The sequence below is a fragment of the Phocoena phocoena genome, chromosome 4, assembly GCF_963924675.1.
Source record: "Phocoena phocoena chromosome 4, mPhoPho1.1, whole genome shotgun sequence".
NCBI classification, from domain to species: Eukaryota; Metazoa; Chordata; class Mammalia; order Artiodactyla; family Phocoenidae; genus Phocoena; species Phocoena phocoena.
In genome coordinates this window covers 78,981,184-79,001,877 of record NC_089222.1, presented here as the reverse complement: position 1 = coordinate 79,001,877, position 20,694 = coordinate 78,981,184, and the positions used below count along the sequence as shown (strand labels likewise).

Sequence of the window (20,694 nt, the reverse complement as noted above, 5' to 3'; positions counted from 1 at the left end):
TCCAAAAACAACAGAATACACATTTTTCTCAAGTGCTCATGGAACATTCTCCAGGATAGATCATACCCTGGGTCACAAGTCAAGCCTTGGTAAATTTTTAAAAATTGAAATTGTTTCAAGTATCTTTTCCGACCACAATGCTATGAGATTAGGTATCAATTACAGAAAAAGATCTGTAAAAAATACAAACACATGGAGGCTAAACAATACACTACTTAATAACGAAGTGATCACTGATGAAATCAAAGAGGAAATCAAAAAATACCTAGAAACAAATGACAGTGGAGACACGACAACCCAAACCCTATGGGATGCAGCAAAAGCAGTTCTAAGAGGGAAGTTTATAGCAATACAATCCTACCTTAAGAAACAGGAAACATCTCAAATAAACAACCTAACCTTGCACCTAAAGCAATTAGAGAAAGAAGAACAAAAAAACCCCAAAGTTAGCAGAAGGAAAGAAATCATAAAGATCAATCAGAAATAAATGAAAAAGAAATGAAGGAAGCAATAGCAAAGATCAACAAAATTAAAAGCTGGCTCTTTGAGAAGATAAAAAAAATTGATAAACCATTAGCCACACTCATCAAGAAAAAAAGGGAGAAGACTCAAATCAATAGAATTAAAAATGAAAAAGGAGAAGTAACAACTGACACTGCAGAAATACAAAAGATCATGAGAGATTACTACAAGCAACTCTATGCCAATAAAATGGACAACCTGGAAGAAATGGACAAATTCTTAGAAATGGACAACCTGCCAAGAATGAATCAGGAAGAAACAGAAAATATGAACAGATCAATCACAAGCACTGAAATTGAAACTGTGATTAAAAATCTTCCAACAAACAAAAGCCCAGGACCAGATGGCTTCACAGGTGAATTCTATCAAACATTTAGAGAAGAGCTAACACCTATCCTTCTCAAACTCTTCCAAAATATAGACGAGGGAGGAACACTCCTAAACTCATTCTACGAGGCCACCATCACCCTGATACCAAAACCAGAAAAGGATGTCACAAAGGAAGAAAACTACAGGCCAATATCACTGATGAACATAGATGCAAAAATCCTCAACAAAATACTAGCAAACAGAATCCAACAGCACATTAAAAGGATCATACACCATGATCAAGTGGCGTTTATTCCAGGAATGCAAGGATTCTTCAACATATGCAAATCAATCAATGTGATACACCATATTAACAAATTGAAGGAGAAAAACCATGTGGTCATCTCAATAGATGCAGAAAAAGCTTTTGACAAAATTCAACACCCATTTATCATAAAAACCCTCCAGAAAGGAGGCATAGAGGGAACTTTCCTCAACATAAAAAAGGCCATATATGACAAACCCACAGCCAACATCATCCTCAATGGTGAAAAACTGAAAGCATTTCCACTAAGATCAGGAACAAGACAAGGTTGCCCACTCTCACCACTCTTATTCAACATAGTTTTGGAAGTTTTAGCCACAGCAATCAGAGAAGAAAAGGAATCCAAATCGGAAAAGAAGAAGTAAAGCTGTCACTGTTTGCAGATGACATGATACTATATATAGAGAATCCTAAAGATGCTACCAGAAAACTACTAGAGCTAAACAATGAATTTGGTAAAGCAGCAGGATCAGCATACAAAATTAATGCACAGAAATCTCTTGCATTCCTATACACTAATGATGAAAAATCTGAAAGTGAAATCAAGAAAACACTCCCATTTACCATTGCAACAAAAAGAATAAAATATCTAGGAATAAACCTACCTAAGGAGACAAAAGACCTGTATGCAGAAAATTATAAAACACTGATGAAAGAAATTAAAGATGATACAAATAGATGCAGAGATATACCATGTTCTTGGATGGGAAGAATCAACATTGTGAAAATGACTCTACTACCCAAAGCAATCTACAGATTCAATGCAATCCCTATCAAACTACCACTGGCATTTTTCACAGAACTAGAACAAAAAATTTCACAATTTGTACGGAAACACAAAAGACCCCGAATAGCCAAAGCAATCTTGAGAACGAAAAAAGGAGCTGGAGGAATCAGGCTCCCTGACTTCAGACTATACTACAAAGCTACAGTCATCAAGACAGTATGGTACTGGAACAAAAACAGAAAGATAGATCAATGGAACAGGACAGAAAGCCCAGAGATAAACCCACGCACATATGGTCACCTTATCTTTGATAAAGGAGGCAGGAATGTACAGTGGAGAAAGGACAGCCTCTTCAATAAGTGGTGCTGGGAAAACTGGGCAGCTACATGTACATGTATGAGATTAGAACATTCCCTAATACCATACACAAAAATAAGCTCAAAATGGATTAAAGATCTAAATGTAAGGCCAGAAACTATCAAACTCTTAGAGGAAAACATAGGCAGAACAATCTATGACATAAATCACAGCAAGATCCTTTTTGACCCACCTCCTAGAGAAATGGAAATAAAAATAAACAAATGGGACCTAATGAAACTTCAAAGCTTTAGCATAGCAAAGGAAACCATAAACAAAACCAAAAGACAACCCTCAGAATGGAAGAAAATATTTGCAAATGAAGCAACTGACAAAGGATTAATCTCCAAAATTTACAAGCAGCTCATGCAGCTCAATAACCAAAAAACAAACAGCCCAATCCAAAAATGGGCAGAAGACCTAAATAGACATTTCTCCAAAGAAGATATACAGACTGCCAACAAACACATGAAAGAATGCTCAACATCATTAATCATTAGAGAAATGCAAATCAAAACTACAATGAGATATCATCTCACACCAGTCAGAATGGCTATCATCAAAAAATCTAGAAACAATAAATGCTGGAGAGGGTGTGGAGAAAAGGGAACACTCTTGCAGTGCTGGTGGGAATGTGAATTGGTACAGCCACTATGGAGAACAGTATGGAGGTTCCTTAAAAGACTACAAATAGAACTACCATATGACCCAGCAATCCCACTACTGGGCATATACCCTGAGAAAACCATAATTCAAAAAGAGTCATGTACCAAAATGTTCATTCCAGCCCTATTTACAATAGCCAGGAGATGGAAACAACCTAAGTGTCCATCATCGGATGAATGGATAAAGAAGATGTGGCACATATATATAATGGAATATTACTCAGCCATAAAAAGAAACGAAATTGAGTTATTTGTAGTGAGGTGGATGGACCTAGAGTCTGTCATACAGAGTGAAGTAAATCAGAAAGAGAAAGACAAATACCATATGCTAACACATATATATGGAATCTAAGAAAAAAAAATGTCATGAAGAACCTAGGGGTAAGACAGGAATAAAGACACAGACCTACTAGAGAATGGACTTGAGGATATGGGGAGAGGGAAGGGTAAGCTGTGACAAAGTGAGAGAGTGGCATGGACATATATACACTATCAAACGTAAAATAGATAGCCAGTGGGAAGCGGCCGCATAGCACAGGGAGATCAACTCAGTGCTTTGTGACTACCTAGAGGGGTGGGATAGGGAGGGTGGAAGGGAGGGAGACACAAGAGGGAAGAGATATGGGAACATATGTATATGTATAACTGATTCACTTTGTTATAAAGCAGAAACTAACACACCAGTGTAAAGCAATTATACTTCAATAAAGATGTAAAAAAACAAAACAACAAAAAAAAGCATTACAATAAAGCAATTATCACAATAAAGTGAGGCACACAAGTTTTTTGGTTTCCCAGTGCATATAAAAGTTATGTTTTGGTTTAACAGTGCATATAAAAGTAGTCTCTTAAGTATGCAATAGTATTATGTCTAAAAAACCATGTACACATCTTAATCTAAAAATAATGTTGTTAGGGAATTCCCTGGCAGTCCAGTATTTGGGACTCCATGCTCTCACTGCTGAGGGCCGGGGTTCGCTCCCTGGTGGGGGAACTAAGATCCCACAAGCCGCAAGGTAAGATCCCTCAAGCCGCAAGGCACAGCCAAAAATAAATAAATAAAAATAAAATTTTTAGTTATAAAAAATAAAAATAATGATGTTAGAAAAATGGCACCAAAAGACTTGTTTAATGTGGGGTTACTACAAAACTTCAATTTCTAAAAAACAGATGCAGTATCTACAAAGTGCAATGAAGCAGAGCAAAGTGCAATAAAACGAGGAGGTATGCCTTTAACTGAAGTTTATACCCTTTGACCAACACCTCCACATGTCCCCCATACCCCAGCCCCTGGCAACCACCATTCTCCTTTGTTTCTGAGTTCAACTTTTCCGATTCTACATTAGCGAGACCATACAAAATTTTTCTTTCTCTGTCTGGCTTATTACACTTAGCACAACACCCTCCACGTTAATCCATGTTGTCACAAATGGCAAGGTTTCCTTCTTTTTTATGGCTGAATGATATTCCACGGTATACATAGTTATAAAAACCTATTTTAAGCTAATAACAACTTAACTTCGATGCTATACAAAAACTCTATGCTTTTACTTCTCCATCCCCTCATATTTTATGCCTTTAATATTACAATTTACATTTTATCTTATGTATCTATTAACAAATTATTGTAATTATAGTTATTTTCAATGTTTGTCTTTAACTTTTGTATAAAAGTGATTTACATACCACCATTACATTCAGAATTCTGAATCTGATTATAAATTTACCTTTAGCGGTGAGTTTTATACATTTGTATGTTTTTACACTGTTAATTAGCATCCTTTCATTTCAGCTTGAAGAACTCCTTTTAACATTTATTATAATGCACGTCCAGTGGTGATGAATTTCCTCACCTTTTGTTTGTTTGGGAAAGTCTTTATCTTACCTTCATTTCTGAAGGACAGAACTACTTGGTATAGCATTCTTAGTTGGCAGTTTTCTTCTTTAAATATTTTGAATATATCATACCATTCTCTCTGGAAAGTTTTTGCTAAGAAATCCACTAATGGCCTTTTGAGGTTTCCTTGTACATGACAAGAGTCTTTTCTCTTGTTGCTTTCAAAATTCTGATTCTTGGATTTTTGACAGTTTGTTGTGTCTAGATGAAGTCATTTTGGGGTTGTACCTGTTTGGGGTCCTTTTAGCTTCATGTCCATATCTCTCGCCATATTTGGCATGTTTTTAGCCATTATTTCTTTAAATAGACTTTCTGCCATTTTTTCTCTCTCTTCTCCATCTTGGACTTCAATAACGTATATGACGGCATCCCATAAGTCTTGCAGGGTTTTTTTACTCTTCATTCTTTCCATCCCCCCTTCTCTGGATGCATAATTTCAAATGACCTATCTTTGAGTTCACTGATTCCTTCTTCTGCTTGATCAAGTCTGCTTTTGAAGCTCTCTATTGAATTTTACAGATCACTCATTGTATTCTTCAGCTCTGGGATTTCTGGGTTTTAGGGGGCTTAGGGGGCTTTTTAAAAATGGTTTCTGTTTCTTTGTTGAACTTCTCATTATGTTCATGTATTGTTTTCTTTATTTTGTTCTGTTGCCTGTGTTTTCTTGTAGTAACTGAACTTCATTAAAAGGATTAGTCTGAATTCTTGGTCAGTCAGTTCATAGATCTCTATTTCTTTAAGTTTGGTTATTGGAGCTTTATTAGTTTCTTTGGTGGTGTCATATTTCCCTGATTCTTCATTATTCTTGCATACTGGTGTTGGTGTCTGTGCATTTGAGGAAGCAGTCTCCTCTTCCAATCCTCACATTTGCTTTGGCAAAGAAAGACCTTCACTAGTCAGGCTAGCTTGGGGTTCTAGAAAGGGCCAGCTGGTAGAGTCCATAGGAGGGCAGGCAGGGCCTCTGGTTGGGTGGGGCCACTGGCTCAGCTCTGCATTCAGGCAGGACCACTGCCTGAGCTGCCTGGTCAGGTGGAACTGCTAGCTGGGGTCCATGGATAGGCATGACCACTGGCTGAGCTCTGAGGTTGCGTGGGGCTGCTGCTTGGGTTCTCTGGTCAGGCAGGAACAAACTGTACTCCCTGGCTGGTTGGTGCTATTAGCTGGATTCCATGTTCAGGTGTAGACAGAGACTGTGCTCCACAGTTGGGTGTGCCCACAGGATGAACTCTGTGTTCATGCAGGACTCCAGGCTATGTTCCACAGTCAGGGTCCCTGGTCAGGCAAGACTGCAAGCAAGCTCTGCCATCTGGTGGGGCTGCTGGCTTGGCTCTCTTTTTTTTTTTTTTTAAATTAAAAGGTTTTTATTATGACCTTTATTAAGAGCTCATAAATCACATTCTTAATCTGGCTCTGTTACTACTTTTTCCCTCCACAAATTCTCCCAAAATTATAAAAAATAAAAATGTATAAATATACATTGAGGATTATGCACAGGCCACTAGCCAGGGATGCCAGCTGGGCAGAACTGCTCACCCTGCTTCCTGGCCAGATGGGGACATCATTCTGATACCACAGTGAGTGGAATCGCTTACTGGCCTCTCTGATTGGGTGAGGTGGCCAGGAGAGATGCAGAGCCACTGCCATGATCCACACACTGGTCACTGTGAGCCCCGCCCACTTTTTTTGTTACTACCTGACCCTTGGTGGTCTAGCCTTGCCAATTCTCCCATGGTTCTCCATGAGGCGAGACAGAAGTGACCTTCCCAGGGAATACTCCAGAATGCTGAGGAAACTGGATGACTACCTTGACTCTCTTCACCCCACTAGAGAAACTGGATGCCTCAGTGTGGCACTGTGCTTGCTTGAAGGAGGGGCAACAGAATCAAAGTGAAACCACTGTTCTTAGTGTTCTAATGTGGCCTCTCTCAGTTTTTGTGCTCTAAGAGAGTGTTTTAACCTCACCACCAGGTTCTGGGATTTTCAGAAAGGCATTCTTGACTGTGAATAGTTGCTAATCTGTATTTTTGATGAGGACTAGAGCCAGGGATCTCCTATACCACCATCTTGCTTACACCAGTCCCTACATCTGCTCTTAATTGCAAAATTAAGTATTTATTTCCGGTCAGGTTCTTCCCAGAGAATATGATCTCAAACTTTATTTTACTCAATTCTTATCAAAAATATTTGTTATAAGAAATAACATTTATAAAAGATTACCTAATGTAGACAAACTTTTAAAATTCCTAATTGCATTTACTATAAATATTTTATCAAGAATCTAAGTCCCATAGTATCTTTCTAAGACATTTCTCTTAGGCAATAAAATGCAATGCTTCTCCTAAATTTTTTTGTTTTTTATCTTATGAATATTGAGACTAACAAAGCTTCCCTCTTTGCTACAGCTGCTAGACAGCCCAGAACCAATGTTGGGCACAACAACTGTACATGACTTAATGGTGTTCTTGTTTATGTACCAACATTTGCTTGAGTTTTACATTATGATCTTATCTTTAATTTCCAGATATCTCATTGTCCTTTGCTGTGTTCTTACATACTATATAATACATATTTTTTAATAAGTCACCTCAAATACTTTTTGAAAGAAAGTTGGAGAAAAAAGACAAGTAGGCAAGTAGATTGAAAAGGTCACTAGAACATTTAGCTTATTCCTTTACAACAATCCTTCTTACTTCTTCTCTATTCCCACCAGTACTACCCTAGTCAAGGGAAGCAGACAAGATATTCCCTTAGGGTATCTTTGATGCTCAGGATTCTTATAGGTATTTTCTCCCCATTTTCACAAATATAATAATGAAGAAAGCAGAACTTACCAGATAAACAATATGCAGATCATTTTCTAAAACAAAGCCCTTCATTGCTCTTTGGAGGTCAGCAAAAATATCTAAAGTATCAACTGGAGAAAGTGAAGAAGAAAGAGTTGCCGAACCAAGATGTGTTGGATGATACACATTTCCTGATTTGGGATTGGGGGAGGAGAAATAAAGGATCAAATGTTATAAATAAAATAAAACAAATGCTGTCTTTTGGCATTCTATAATTAACATTTTAAGGCTCTGATAAATTTTACAAACAGAATCCAATGCATGGATATTTATTAGCAGGCTCTATGCTAATTGTCTGATGTTGCTGAACACAGCACTGATTTACTAAAAATGAGTTGAAAAGTCAGTTTCCTTTTATACTGCTGAAAAAGTCAATTTCCTTTTACTAAGCAGTCTTAGATACTCTAAATCACTAAAGGTGAAAAAGTGAGTAAGTTGCAATTAAGAATAATTTACCTTCTGTTCCATCACTAGCTTCAGTAATCTGGATGAATTCATTTTCTAGTAGCCACATTACACAGGCCTCAATTGCTCCAAGTTGAACAGAATCTTTATTTTTCTGAATTCCCTGCTTCCCTTCTTTCATACTTGCAGCCAAAAATGTGCAAGAAGCGTAAGTTTGTATGTCCTGTGATGTACTTGCCACGCCACCAACTATTATCTGAGACAAGAGGTTTGAAATATTCTGTAACTTTTTAATAAGACACATAGGTCCTCAAAATATAAAAGAAATAACTTTGTTCTCTTAAAATATTATCAGCATCTTAATGTAGAGACTCTTTATTAACTCTTCCACCATCATTCATTACAAAGGTAGATAACACCTACTGACAACATGAAAAGTTTTCCTTAAAAGTAGATATAGCATGTTCTCATAAATGAAAATAAATGAATTATTATCTATCTGAAATGTGGGAATTAACAACATAATTAAATAATATACATATATAAGTATATAACATATATAATATAAAGGAGGTGTTGATGGTTCATGGCCATGAACCAAATCAATTCTACTCATCCTTCCTTTTTTAAATATGTGGGCATATATGAATGCAAGCATTGAATACTCCCCACCTAGAAGAGGGGTGAGAATCAGTGTAGAAAAAGATGAAAGTGGCATCTTATAGATATCATTTTCCTCAAACTATTCTATTACATATACTAATCTGCCCCTTGTCTTCTGTCATTTAAAGTATACTGGAAACATACCAAATCAGTCTAAACAGAGCTATTTCATTCTTTTTAATGACAGCAAAGCATAGTTTTACCAAGATTTGTTTAGTTTTAATAGTATTTTAGTTGTTTCCAGTTTCTTCTTATTACCAATAGAGCTATAATAAACATTCTTGTATCTTTAATTTGATGAAATTTCACAAATACATCCCTAGGTAAAATTCCTAGATGTGAATCTGCTGGATAAATGTCTGTGCATTTTTAAAAAAATTCTTAGTAGGTATGGCCACGTTGCTCTCCAAAAGAGTTTCAGCACTGTATGAGTGCCTACTTTCTACAGTCTTATCTACCCTGTGCTATCAATTACTTTCTTTTTTTTTTCAAACAGAGCTAAAGGGGAAAAAACGAGAATAAGTACAATACCAGTCCTCCAGCACCAGCAATGAAACCAACAGCAAGGCATGCTGGTATAGGAATAGAAACTTTTTTGGATGACTACATGAAACAGTTAAAAGGTGTTTACCTTTGAGGACTCTGAGCAAAAGGTTTTATTTTTCACTTTAGATACTTCCGTCTGTAGAAGTTTGCAACTTCTAATTGTGTATTTGTAATTTAATTTTAATGTCAACAGGTATTATCTGGATGGAGGAACTAAGGTCCATTTTTGTCATCATTTTTTTTTTTTTTTTGCAGTACGCGGGCCTCTCACTGTTGTGGCCCCTCCCGTTGCGGAGCACAGGCTGCGAACACGCAGGCTCAGCGGCCATGGCTCACGGGCCTAGCCACTCCACAGAATGTGGGATCTTCCCGGACCGGGGCACGAACCCGTGTCCCCTGCATCGGCAGGTGGACACTCAACCACTGCGCCACCAGGGAAGCCCTGTCATCATTTTTTTAAATTCAGAAAATAATAAAGAACATCTAAAAAATAACCATCTGGCATTTGTGATTTAATACACTGTTTTGAAGTAGATTCATATGGCACTAGCTGTATTAAACTCCAGGAAATAACTATATAAAGTAGAAGAGGTTCAGACTTGGGAAGGCTATAAATAATCTCATAAAGAAACACAAAACTAAGATTTTTCACATACTAAAGTTCTATCATTGTACTACAGGAACAAAAAAGCAAATGGTAATTTAGTGAACTCTCTCTTACCTCTAAAATAGCTCTTATCATGCTCGAAGTTACTTCTTCTCCTTCTTGTCTTTGCAAACAGCTGCGAACAGGTTTTAGAGATCCCTGAAGTAGAGCGATACCTTTTGATTTCTCAGAGTTTTTACAAATTAAGATACTCTCACCTATAATCAAAAAAAACTATACAGTTGCAGAATCCCAACACGTTTACATAAAATACCTGCTAAAGAGAATTTAAACTGGCTTACTTGTTTAAAAGGAGACAAGAGATAGTGGTTGTTATAGTCATATAATTATCACTAATGTTCTTATTTTCTGAATTTTGGATTGAAGGGGATCAGAATATGCTACACCAAAATATGCCACTTTAGCATAAGGATTATTTTGACCTGAAGCCAATTGGGAAGCAGCAAACATAGAAAGAGCTCTTTGCTTTCTCCCTATTTGCTTAGAAGCAGGACATAAATTTCTCTGTGAAGGTGTTCCCCTTCCTGTCTCTCACAGCAGGAGGACAATTCTTATCACTGGAGACAAAAAGTCAGTATTGAGATGGGTGTGCACAAACCTCACTAAAGAAACCTTAACTTGCATTAAACTCCAGCATATATCTACCTTCCCACAATGTACCACCCCCTAGAAGCCCAAACCCCTTTTCCTTTGTCTTGTCACTTCTCTACAATTCATCAACCTTTGTTAAAAGGGTATATAAGCCCCCAGCATCTAACTGCTTCTTTAGATTTTTACTTTTCTATTAGGGACTCTGTGTATGTAAAAAATTAAATATTAACATCAAGTCAAATATGTATGGCTTTTTTCCTGTTAATCTGTAATTTGTCAGTTTCCTTTGCAGGCACTAGGCATAGAACCTAAGAGGGTAGAGGAAAAGTTTTTTCCTTCCCTACAGGATTAACTATTGTTATTGAATAATTAAGTATATAATAGTAATAGATATTTTGAAAACTATAAAGGAAAATGCAGATGCAAATTATTACTGGTTATGAAACTGCATACCAGTCCCTGTGTCCCTGTCCTTTGAAGTAAAAAGCTCCCAGGCCTCCACTCAGTCTCAAAAGGCTGGCTCAAGAGTTAATGATTAGGAAATGCAAAGGTGTAGAAACAAAGAATAGCTGTCGGGCCAGGAAACTGGTAACATTTAGACTATAAACCAGCCACAAAGCAGTCACCGAACTCTCAGTTCCCTGAAAGATATAGATAAAAGGTCTAACACACGTTCTTAACTTGTTCTATAGGAAGCAGACCCCCAGATGAAAACTGCTGACTGCAAGCATGTAGACCCCAGACCAGCTGAACCCAGAAAACTGGTGATGCTTGAAACTTCACCTTGATGCCAACCAATCCGAGAATTGTGCAAAAGCTGCTCATGCACCCGGAAGCACCCTCCCTCACACTGCCTTTAAAAGCCCTTTGCCTGCACCAAGATGTTAAGATCGTTTTTAAGGACGCTAGTCCACCATCTTCTCCTTCTCAGTTAGCTGGCTTTTTCGAATAAAGTCACTTTCCTTGACTCAACACCTTGTCACTTGACTTACTGGCCTATCGTGTAACGAGTAGCCAAACCTGAGTTCAATATCAGTTATACATGATGATAATATAAAATCAAAAATATTAACAGATACCTAGAAATCACATTATAACACTCACTAATTTAAATGCTTTAGGCTATTGAAACAATCAAGTGAACAAAAATATGTGAAAGCACTTATTAATTAAATACATATACAGGACTTCCCTGGTGTCACAGTGGATAAGAATCTGCCTGCCAATGCAGGGGACACAGGTTCCATCCCTAGTCTGGGAAGATCCCACATGCCACGGAGCAACTAAGCCCGTGCTCCACAACTACTGAACCTGTGCTCTAGAGCCCGCATGCCACAACTACTGAGCTAACGTGCTGCAACTACGGAAGCCCTCATGCCTAGAGCCCATGCTCCACAAGAGAAGCCACCGCAATGAGAAGCCTGCACACTGCAATGAAGAACAGCCCCCATTCACTGCAACTAGAGAAAATCCGCATGCAGCAACAAAGACCCAACGCAGCCACCAAAAAAAAAAAAAAAATTAAACCTTAAAAAAAGTCACTAAGAAAAAATATATACAAATATACAATTTATACAAACATAAACACTTATTACAACAATTAAAACTAGAGAAAACTAATTTTTTTTCAAAAATGAATCCAATAGTAAGGGAAAGGAAGCAGTAAATAAGATATTCAACAGGCAAAATGAAGGCCATTTGCATTAGAGAAAAATAAAAATAAAAGTAGCATTGTGGTGGACTATACTAACCACCCAGGCAGAGAGAAAAATACAGATGATGCTTTCTTAACACTGCCAAATTGAGAATCAAGATAGGAAAAATATAAGGAACTATAAACTTGATAACCATTGGTTATTTACCCCAAATATAATTACAAAAAACATAGGTGCCATCAGAACAAACAAACAAAAGCCAGGTGAATAAAATATACCACCTGGTTCTTGTGATAACTATAAAACAACCCAGCTTAAAACAAAAAACCTACCTAGAAAATGGATCAACTAGCATTAGCAACAAGGTAAAAAGCCACTTTGAGCAGTGTAAAGCTCTTCCAGGCTTTGATTCTTCAACAAAATAGACAACCCTTTTTCAGGATGAGCAAGATTTATGAAAATGCCCCAAATAATGCCAGTATATATGTCCAGATCCCATTCCCACCTGCCTAGTGAGGCTGTATCCATATTATAATTGAGAAGTCAATTAGAATCAAATCATTCATAGATTTGATATAGATAGATCTGCAAACTTTTTAACTGCAAGTCACTGTTTTGGCACAAAGCACCATCATCCTACACTGGAAGGTTCCAAAAAATCCAAAGAGAGATTAAAGAGTCATCTAAATAAAACTCCATGAATTATCCAGGAAATATTAATATCATTTATAAAATGCAAAGAAGTTACAAAAATGCTACACAGTCCAAAAAGAATGACCAAGTATTTAAATCTTCATAATTGATATGAAACCCTTTATTTGCACATTCCCCACTTAAAGAAATTCTGAGCAAGCCATATGCCATCCTAAAATGGAACATTATGCAAAGTCAAAATCTCAGAAGTTTCCAAGACCTCAGAAACAAAGTTGTTGTGGTATATTTTAGTATTGTTTGAATGTTATCTGATTTAAGGCTTGATATTAGTCCAGGATGCCAACCTTCCTATTATTCTTCCCCATGAGAAAGATAAGCACAAGCTAAGAACATAGCAAGGCAAATAAAACCTCCTTATCTTTACATCACCTTGAAGACCCTCTGGCCTTGAAAGAAGAGTATCTATGTAAAATGAACTTACACTCCACTCTCCAGAGTTGTGAGTCTACTGAGAAATGAAAATTGGAGGAAGGACAGAAGGAGGCAGTTAGGAATGAGAAGGGAGCATCTCAGCTCTTCCTCTTGCCCTTTTAAAACACATAAATGTAATCTGCATATTTCGTAGATAAAGTAAGAGACAGAAGCAGGATAAACTTATTTGATGCCTTTAGTAAGAGAAATCCAATGAGTTGGAAGGTTTGTTTAATCAACAAACTTCTTAGGGCTTAAAAGTGAGGCAGACCAGTGGCCCTTCAGGGATTACATACAGACGAATCATTTGCTACTAGGGCTGAGACTAATACTTGCCCCTAATAGCCATTCTCTCATTCTTTCTTTAATAAAACCCCTAAATGTTAGATGAACACAGGGTCACTCGGCTAGATTATATTCACCAGCTTCCCTGTAGTCAGGGAATGTAAACATATGACTTAGTTCTGGCCAATTGTGTGTAAGGAGAAATACTAAGTGCAACTTCTGGGAAGTGTCCTTAAAGGGTAGGATGGGCCCTTTACTTCCTCATCTCTCCTTCCTGATGACTGAAATGCAGATGTGATAACAGAGACTGGAATAGCCATCTTATACCACAAGATAGAAACTATATTGCTGAACACGGAAAAACAAACTAGAAGAAAGAAAGTGTGACAGAGAATGTTCCTCTCAAAGTTCTTTAATGTTAGAAGACTCAACAATTTAGTCATACCCAGAATAATGTAGCAGGCAAGAAATAATATTTGCTGCTATCTTCATATTTAATTCAAACAAGCCTCTTCCCTATTGCTTAAGACAAAAGTTTTGTTTGCATTGCTGGTAATTTTATCATCACTTGCTGATACAAAATAAGAAACTGAAAAAGTGTTTTCAGAGCCAGCACCAATTTAGAAAGAGAAAGCGGGTACATGAAGTTCCTATTCCAAAAGTGTGCGAGTACCCCCCGGCTCTCAGCATCCCTATTTGAACTCTTACAGCAGGCACCTAAACAGAATTAATACCCATAAAAATTAATCCCTTCACTAGCACAAAATAGTAGATGATACTGGAAATTAAGTCATCTTACAGCTAATGTGATGTCATCTAACATAATACTGAATCATTTCACTGTATATAATACAAAAGAAAATCTTGATTCTACATTACTAGACAATCAATAGTTGATGATATGAAAATTTTAAGTTATACTCATATAAATATTAAACAAATCCAAAAGGATGACATTAGTGTTTTGGATAACAAAGAAATACAGCATGATAAGAAATGGGTTGCCATTCAATTTCAGGTAGACTGACACTGTCCTTCAGCAACACTATTACAAAATTCAAACTCACTTACCTACTGTGTCTACTCCTTTCCTGCCAGCACGACCAACCATCTGCTTGTAAGTAAGAATATCTAGAGGTCGACCACTGAAAATAGGAGTCCGAATGATTACACGACGTGCCGGTAAATTCACCCCAGATGAAAGAGTAGAAGTTGCTGCCAAGACCCGAATCTGACCTTGACGGAAGGCTCCTTCAATGATATCCCTCTCCTCAAAAGTAAGACCTAAAAAAAAGAAATTACAATAACATATATTTATTAACATATAATGAAAATATTGTACTTGATCACTTACAAATGGATCTGAGAATCTGTTACAAGCATGTAAAGATTTTTTTCAAGCTATTGTTATAACTGTAAACAAAGAAGTAATCAAAGTGTACCAATTTAAGAGTATAATCTGCCAACCCTTGTACTGTATACTGTACTTCTATCTCATCTTCTAGACCAGGGGTTGTCAAACTTTATCTGTAAATATTTTAGGTTTTGCAGGACAGATGGTCCCTGCTGCAACTACTCAACTCTACCACTGTCACGTGAAAGCAGCCGCAAAACAAATGGGCAAGACTGTGTTTCAATAAAACTTTATTTACAAAAACAGCTGGATTTGACCAGCAGACTGTAGTTTGCTGACCCCTGCTCTAGACAAGAACTCCTTGAAGGTAGAGACATGCCTTATGACAGTATCTGCAGGGTCTATCCAACACCATGGTGAGACACATAAATAAATGTCTGAAAAATAAATACATGAGTAAATACAGCACATAGAAAATGTGCTCTCTCAGCACATGAGAAAAACAGCACATAGAATACACACTTACGTGGCTTATTTTTTATTTTCTTTTATTTTAAAAAAAATCAAAAGGATTGGGATTCTAGTTTGTAAATAAGTTGTGGGTCCACCGGTATTCATTTTATTAGTATGCATTATAAGTTATATACAATGAAAATTTTTTATGTGTTTGTGTGTATAGGTATATATATATATTTTTTAAAATTTTATTTATATATAGCACGATAAAAACTTTAAATAAATTGAAAAGGTTAAGTTCCTAATCATAGAAACTATATATTCTTTTTTTCTTTTTTACATCTTTATTGAAGTATAATTGCTTTACAATGGTGTGTTAGTTTCTGCTTTATAACAAAGTGAATCAGTTATACATATACATATGTTCCCATATCTCCTCCCTCTTGCTTCTTCCTCCCTCCCACCCTCCCTATCCCACCCCTCCAGGCGGTCACAAAGCACCAAGCTGATCTCCCTGTGCTATGCGGCTGCTTCCCACTAGCTATCTACCTTACGTTTGGTAGTGTATATATGTCCATGCCTCTCTCTCGCTTTGTCACAGCTTACCCTTCCCACTCCCCAGAAACTATATATTCTTAATCATATCCTCAGCACATATCATCATTGACAGATCATACCCTGAATGAAATTATTCAATTTGGTGACTGTCATAACCCTTGCAATTTTGACAACCTAGGTATTTGGTTTTTAAACACTTGTAGCCCTCTCAAAATATAATATGACAAATTCTAAACTTAATTTGATTTTGATATACTCGTGAGAATATTTCTAATACCCCTTGAGATAAAAGGAAACAAAGTGGCATAAAATTAGGATAGCAAGTACCACTCTAACCTAATTTTTAAGAAAACAAAGTATAGAAAGGTAATAATTTTAGAATTCATTTCCCCAATGGTACAAGAAAGCTTATATCTAGTATTTATATACCATACAGATAAGTAAACCTACATGTTATTCTTATTCTTGTTTAACCTTAATCACACAATTTCTTAAAATAAAATCTAAGAGTATTAAGTGTGGTTAACAAGAAATCAAATGCAAATCAAATATAAAAATAAAAATGAAGAAATTATAAGGATTCTTGGAGGGGGCTTTTTAATAACATATTATAAATACGGATACCTGCATGATGAAACGCTACTCCCCATGGCACAGTTTTTTGTAATACAGAGTCCAGTCCTGAAGGCAAACGTTTTAACTGATCCATCACTTCTAGGAGGCCCTTTTGTTCCAGTATCACTGGTGGAAGTTCAGATGATCTTACCAATCCTGTCACAAAAAAATCATCAACACTGTCACCTCCCCTTGGACCTCTTTAACTGCTATCTGCCTGAGTCATGACAGAGGGCAATGGTTCTGAAACTACTACTTATAATAATCACCTGGACGGGGCTTCTCTGGTGGCACAGTGGTTGAGAGTCCACCTGCTGATGCAGGGGACACGGGTTCATGCCCCGGTCCGGGAAGATCCCACATGCCACCGAGTGACTGGGCCCGTAAGCCATGGCCGCTGAGCCTGTGCTCTGCAATGGGAGAGGCCACAACAGTGAGAGGCCCGCGTACCGCCAAAAAAAAAAAAAAATCACCTGGACATCTTTTAAAAATACTGATGCCTGGCATTCACCTCTGGACTTTGTGATGCGATGCAACCTGGACATAACAATTTTTAAATCTCCCCAGGCAATTCTAATGTGTACCAAAGTTTAGGAAACACTATATTAGGGTGAGATCAAGCCCACAGGAGGAGATCAAAGAAACAGCTGAAGGAAGGAGAAAATTACAGATACTACCACTCAGAGACTAAAAATCAAAATCCTCGCTCAAAGTGTGCCCCACCCCACCAAACCAGCAGTGTCAGAATCACATAGGAGCTTAGTTCTAAATGACAATTCTTCTAGCCTTTTTGGCACCAATGTGGTAATTAATCATACATTACCCTCTGTTTTTGCCTCTATGTGTAACTTCCCCCAGAAGACTTAGATGCAAGAACTGTTTGCTTAAAGAATTTCTTAGACTTTTGGATTTCTGAACTAGTAAACCTTCTCATAGAATATATCTTATATTTTATATATTTTTAAGTCTTTTAGGTAAACTTTTCCTAAAATTTTGAGGATCCACAGAGGGTTGCCAAAGTTTTATTTCTCTAAGAACAATTTAAAAATTTTTTTTAATTATCATTGATTCCTTATTTCAAAAGAAAAGTTATTTTAACATAAAAAAATTAGTAGGGATAATTTCAAAATTTAAACTTCATCTTTATGAAAAATGTGCTGCCATGTCTTTACTTTTCTGGTGAAAAGTTCATCATAGCCCAGGCTCCAGTCTAAGCACCAGGATTTGGGAACCACTGCTATAAATCAAAATAACGGAGCCTCAAGCAAAGAAAATATTAATAATGTTTCTGGTTATTAAGGAATATAAGTTATCATGGTTCACATAAAAAATATAAGTTGGCATAATAAGAAAGTATCAATTAAGAGGGAACTAGAAGAGATATTAAAACGTTGGATCAGAGTCTACCCAATATAACTTCAGGCAAAGTTTACTTATTGGAGCTAGGCTTGAGATATCCATCACCTGTCCTCAAGATGCCACTGTCATAACAAAGTCATAAAATATCACAGTATTCTGTAACTAGAACTGGTCTCTGTCTTCCCTACACTTATCTTTGACCCCAAGGGACCATAAGCTAGTATTCATCCTAGAATCAGTAAAAATATATATTAATGGTTATAGCAATATACTAGATCAATACTCTGCAATAAAAAAGAAACAAATTGGGCTTCCCTGGTGGCGCAGTGGTTGAGAGTCCGCCTGCCGATGCAGGGGACACGGGTTTGTGCCCCGGTCTGGGAGGATCCCACATGCCGCGGAGCGGCTGGGCCCGTGAGCCATGGCCGCTGAGCCTGCGCGTCCGGAGCCTGTCCTCCGCAATGGGAGAGGCCACAACAGTGAGAGGCCCGCGTAACGTATAAAAAAAAAAAAAAAAAAAAAAAAAAAAAAAAAAAGAAACAAATTGATAAAAGTAACAATCTGGATGAATCTTAAAAATATTATGATGAGTAAAAGAATCCAGGCACAAAAGACACATACACACAATACGACTTCATTTACTATATGAAATTCTTAGAAAAGACACAACTAATCTAGAGTGACAGAAAATATATGAATGGTTGCCTGAAGCTGGGGATAGAGGGAGGAGATTGACAGCAAAAGAGAACATTTTAGAGTGACAGAAATGTTCTACATGTTGATCACAGTGGGGGAGTTAAACAGGTGAACACATTTGTTAAAATTCATGAAGTTACACACTTCAAGTGGGTACATTTTATTCCACATAAATTCCACCTCAGTAAAGCTTCTAAAATATTGGGTTGGCCAAAAAGTTCATTCAGCTTTTTCCATAAGATGTTATGAACAAACTTTTTGGCCAACCCAATACGTGTATATATGTATATGTACATATGTGTGTGTGTGTGTGTGTGTGTGCGTGTGTGTGTGTGTATGATTCTTTTTAGAGTTACAGTTTGGAAATATAAAAAAGATATGACTGCTTTCCCCCAAAAAATGTGTATATGTGAAGTTTTTTATACAATTTAGGGGCTCCAAGGTCAACGTCTCAAAGCCCATAGATCCTAGATGAAGAACCTCAGTATATACCTGTAGAAATCCAACATTTTAAAATTCTGAAGATTAGTCTAAATGTGTGTACACATCGTCTGTAAGGAGGATAAGGAGATGATTAGTCACAAAAGCATAGTTTTACAAAGGAGTATACAGTAGGCAGGTGGTGGCAATGATGAAAGAGAGCCATGCTTTGCTAATATAATTATTAACATTACTTTCAAGCAAATGTCCTAAGTATGGAGGCTTTCACTGCTATCAGTAACTTACCCTCAGCTTGATGGTGTAGACTGTAAAACGCATAGGCAATGATATCTGCCAACTTCTCACACCATTTCTTTGACGGACAGAAAAGTAATACTGAATGGTTATCACGAATGGTCTCATAACATAAACTCACGACATGGTCCTCATCTCCCTATAAAAGAAAGAGAAGTTGCCACTATAGTAGTACTTTCAAAACATTTTCGTATCATTTTAAAGTCATTCATTTTGCTTCAAGGGAAAGGTTTTTCTACTCAAAGGCATGATAAAAATCAGTTACACAAAATCAAACAAAGAAAAAGCAGAAAGAGAAGAAAATAAACTTCCTTATGATGCAAGGTGAGTAGGAAATATCTTATATTCATTCAACTAATATTGACTGACCTCCAACCCTCAGGTAATGGGGATATTATGGTGAGTAAAAGAAAGTCAAGGTACTATCTTTAAGGAGTTTAGGTCTCACTGGGGAAACATATTAAAGTACTAAACAAACAAATGTAAAATACAATCATAATACGTACTATGAAAGAGACTTTTATGGTGTTTTGAAGCCTCATATTTGACATAAATTTGAAAGATCTGAAAGAAAGGTTTCCCTGAGAAACTGATGATTTAGCTGAGACGTGAAGAATGGGAAGCATTATCCTAATGAAAGGTAACTCGGGGATAGAGAACACATCTCAAGCAGAACAAAGAGCATTTGTAAACACCCAGTGGTGGCCCAGGGAGTTCTCAAAACTGGAAGGTCAGTGTGTGTAACTGGATTAATTCATTAATCCATTCACTCATTAAGCAAATATTTACTATGTGCCATATATTGTTCTAGGCACTGCGGATGGAGAATAAAGCAGAAAAACAGCTCTGCCCTCAGAGTTCTTCTACTCCAGTAAGAAAAGATAGATAAAAACAACAAGTAAAACGCGTAGTATGTTCAATTTTGAAAAGTGCAAAGGGGAAAAATAAAACAGGGAAAATAGGAGGGATGGGAGAACACAGCAATTTAAATAAGGTGGCCAAGGAAGGTCTGAGAAATTGATATTTGAGTAAAGGTCCAAAGGTGAAAGGGTAAACCCTACTGATGCCTGGGGGAGAAAGCATTCCAGATAAAGAGAACCTGAGGTGGGAGATTCTTGGCATATTATGGAATAGCAAAAAGGCTACGGAGGAAGTAAGAAGGAATATAGAAACTGAAGTCAGCGCACTAAGGGAGTGGGGCAGATCATGCAGGGGCTTGTAGGCTACTTTAAAGATGTTGGCTTTCATTCTAAATGAAACAGGGAACCATCACAAGTTTTTGAGCAGAATGTGATATTCATTTTAAATAGGTCACTAGCTCTTGATTTAAGCACAGACT

The 20,694-nt window shown here is 37.0% G+C and overlaps 1 protein-coding gene across 1 annotated transcript in view; it reads right to left on the bottom strand.

Moving 5' to 3' along the window:
- POLQ (DNA polymerase theta) overlaps positions 1 to 20,694 on the bottom strand; it is a 114,041-nt gene that overhangs the window by 78,068 nt on the left and 15,279 nt on the right. The window contains exons 7-12 of the mRNA XM_065876433.1: positions 19,347 to 19,494; positions 16,575 to 16,721; positions 14,654 to 14,866; positions 9,981 to 10,123; positions 8,102 to 8,306; positions 7,634 to 7,776 (exon numbers count right to left, since the gene is read on the bottom strand). Coding sequence (XP_065732505.1) covers positions 7,634 to 7,776; positions 8,102 to 8,306; positions 9,981 to 10,123; positions 14,654 to 14,866; positions 16,575 to 16,721; positions 19,347 to 19,494 — 999 coding nt within the window. The remainder of the gene's footprint in view (positions 1 to 7,633; positions 7,777 to 8,101; positions 8,307 to 9,980; positions 10,124 to 14,653; positions 14,867 to 16,574; positions 16,722 to 19,346; positions 19,495 to 20,694) is intronic.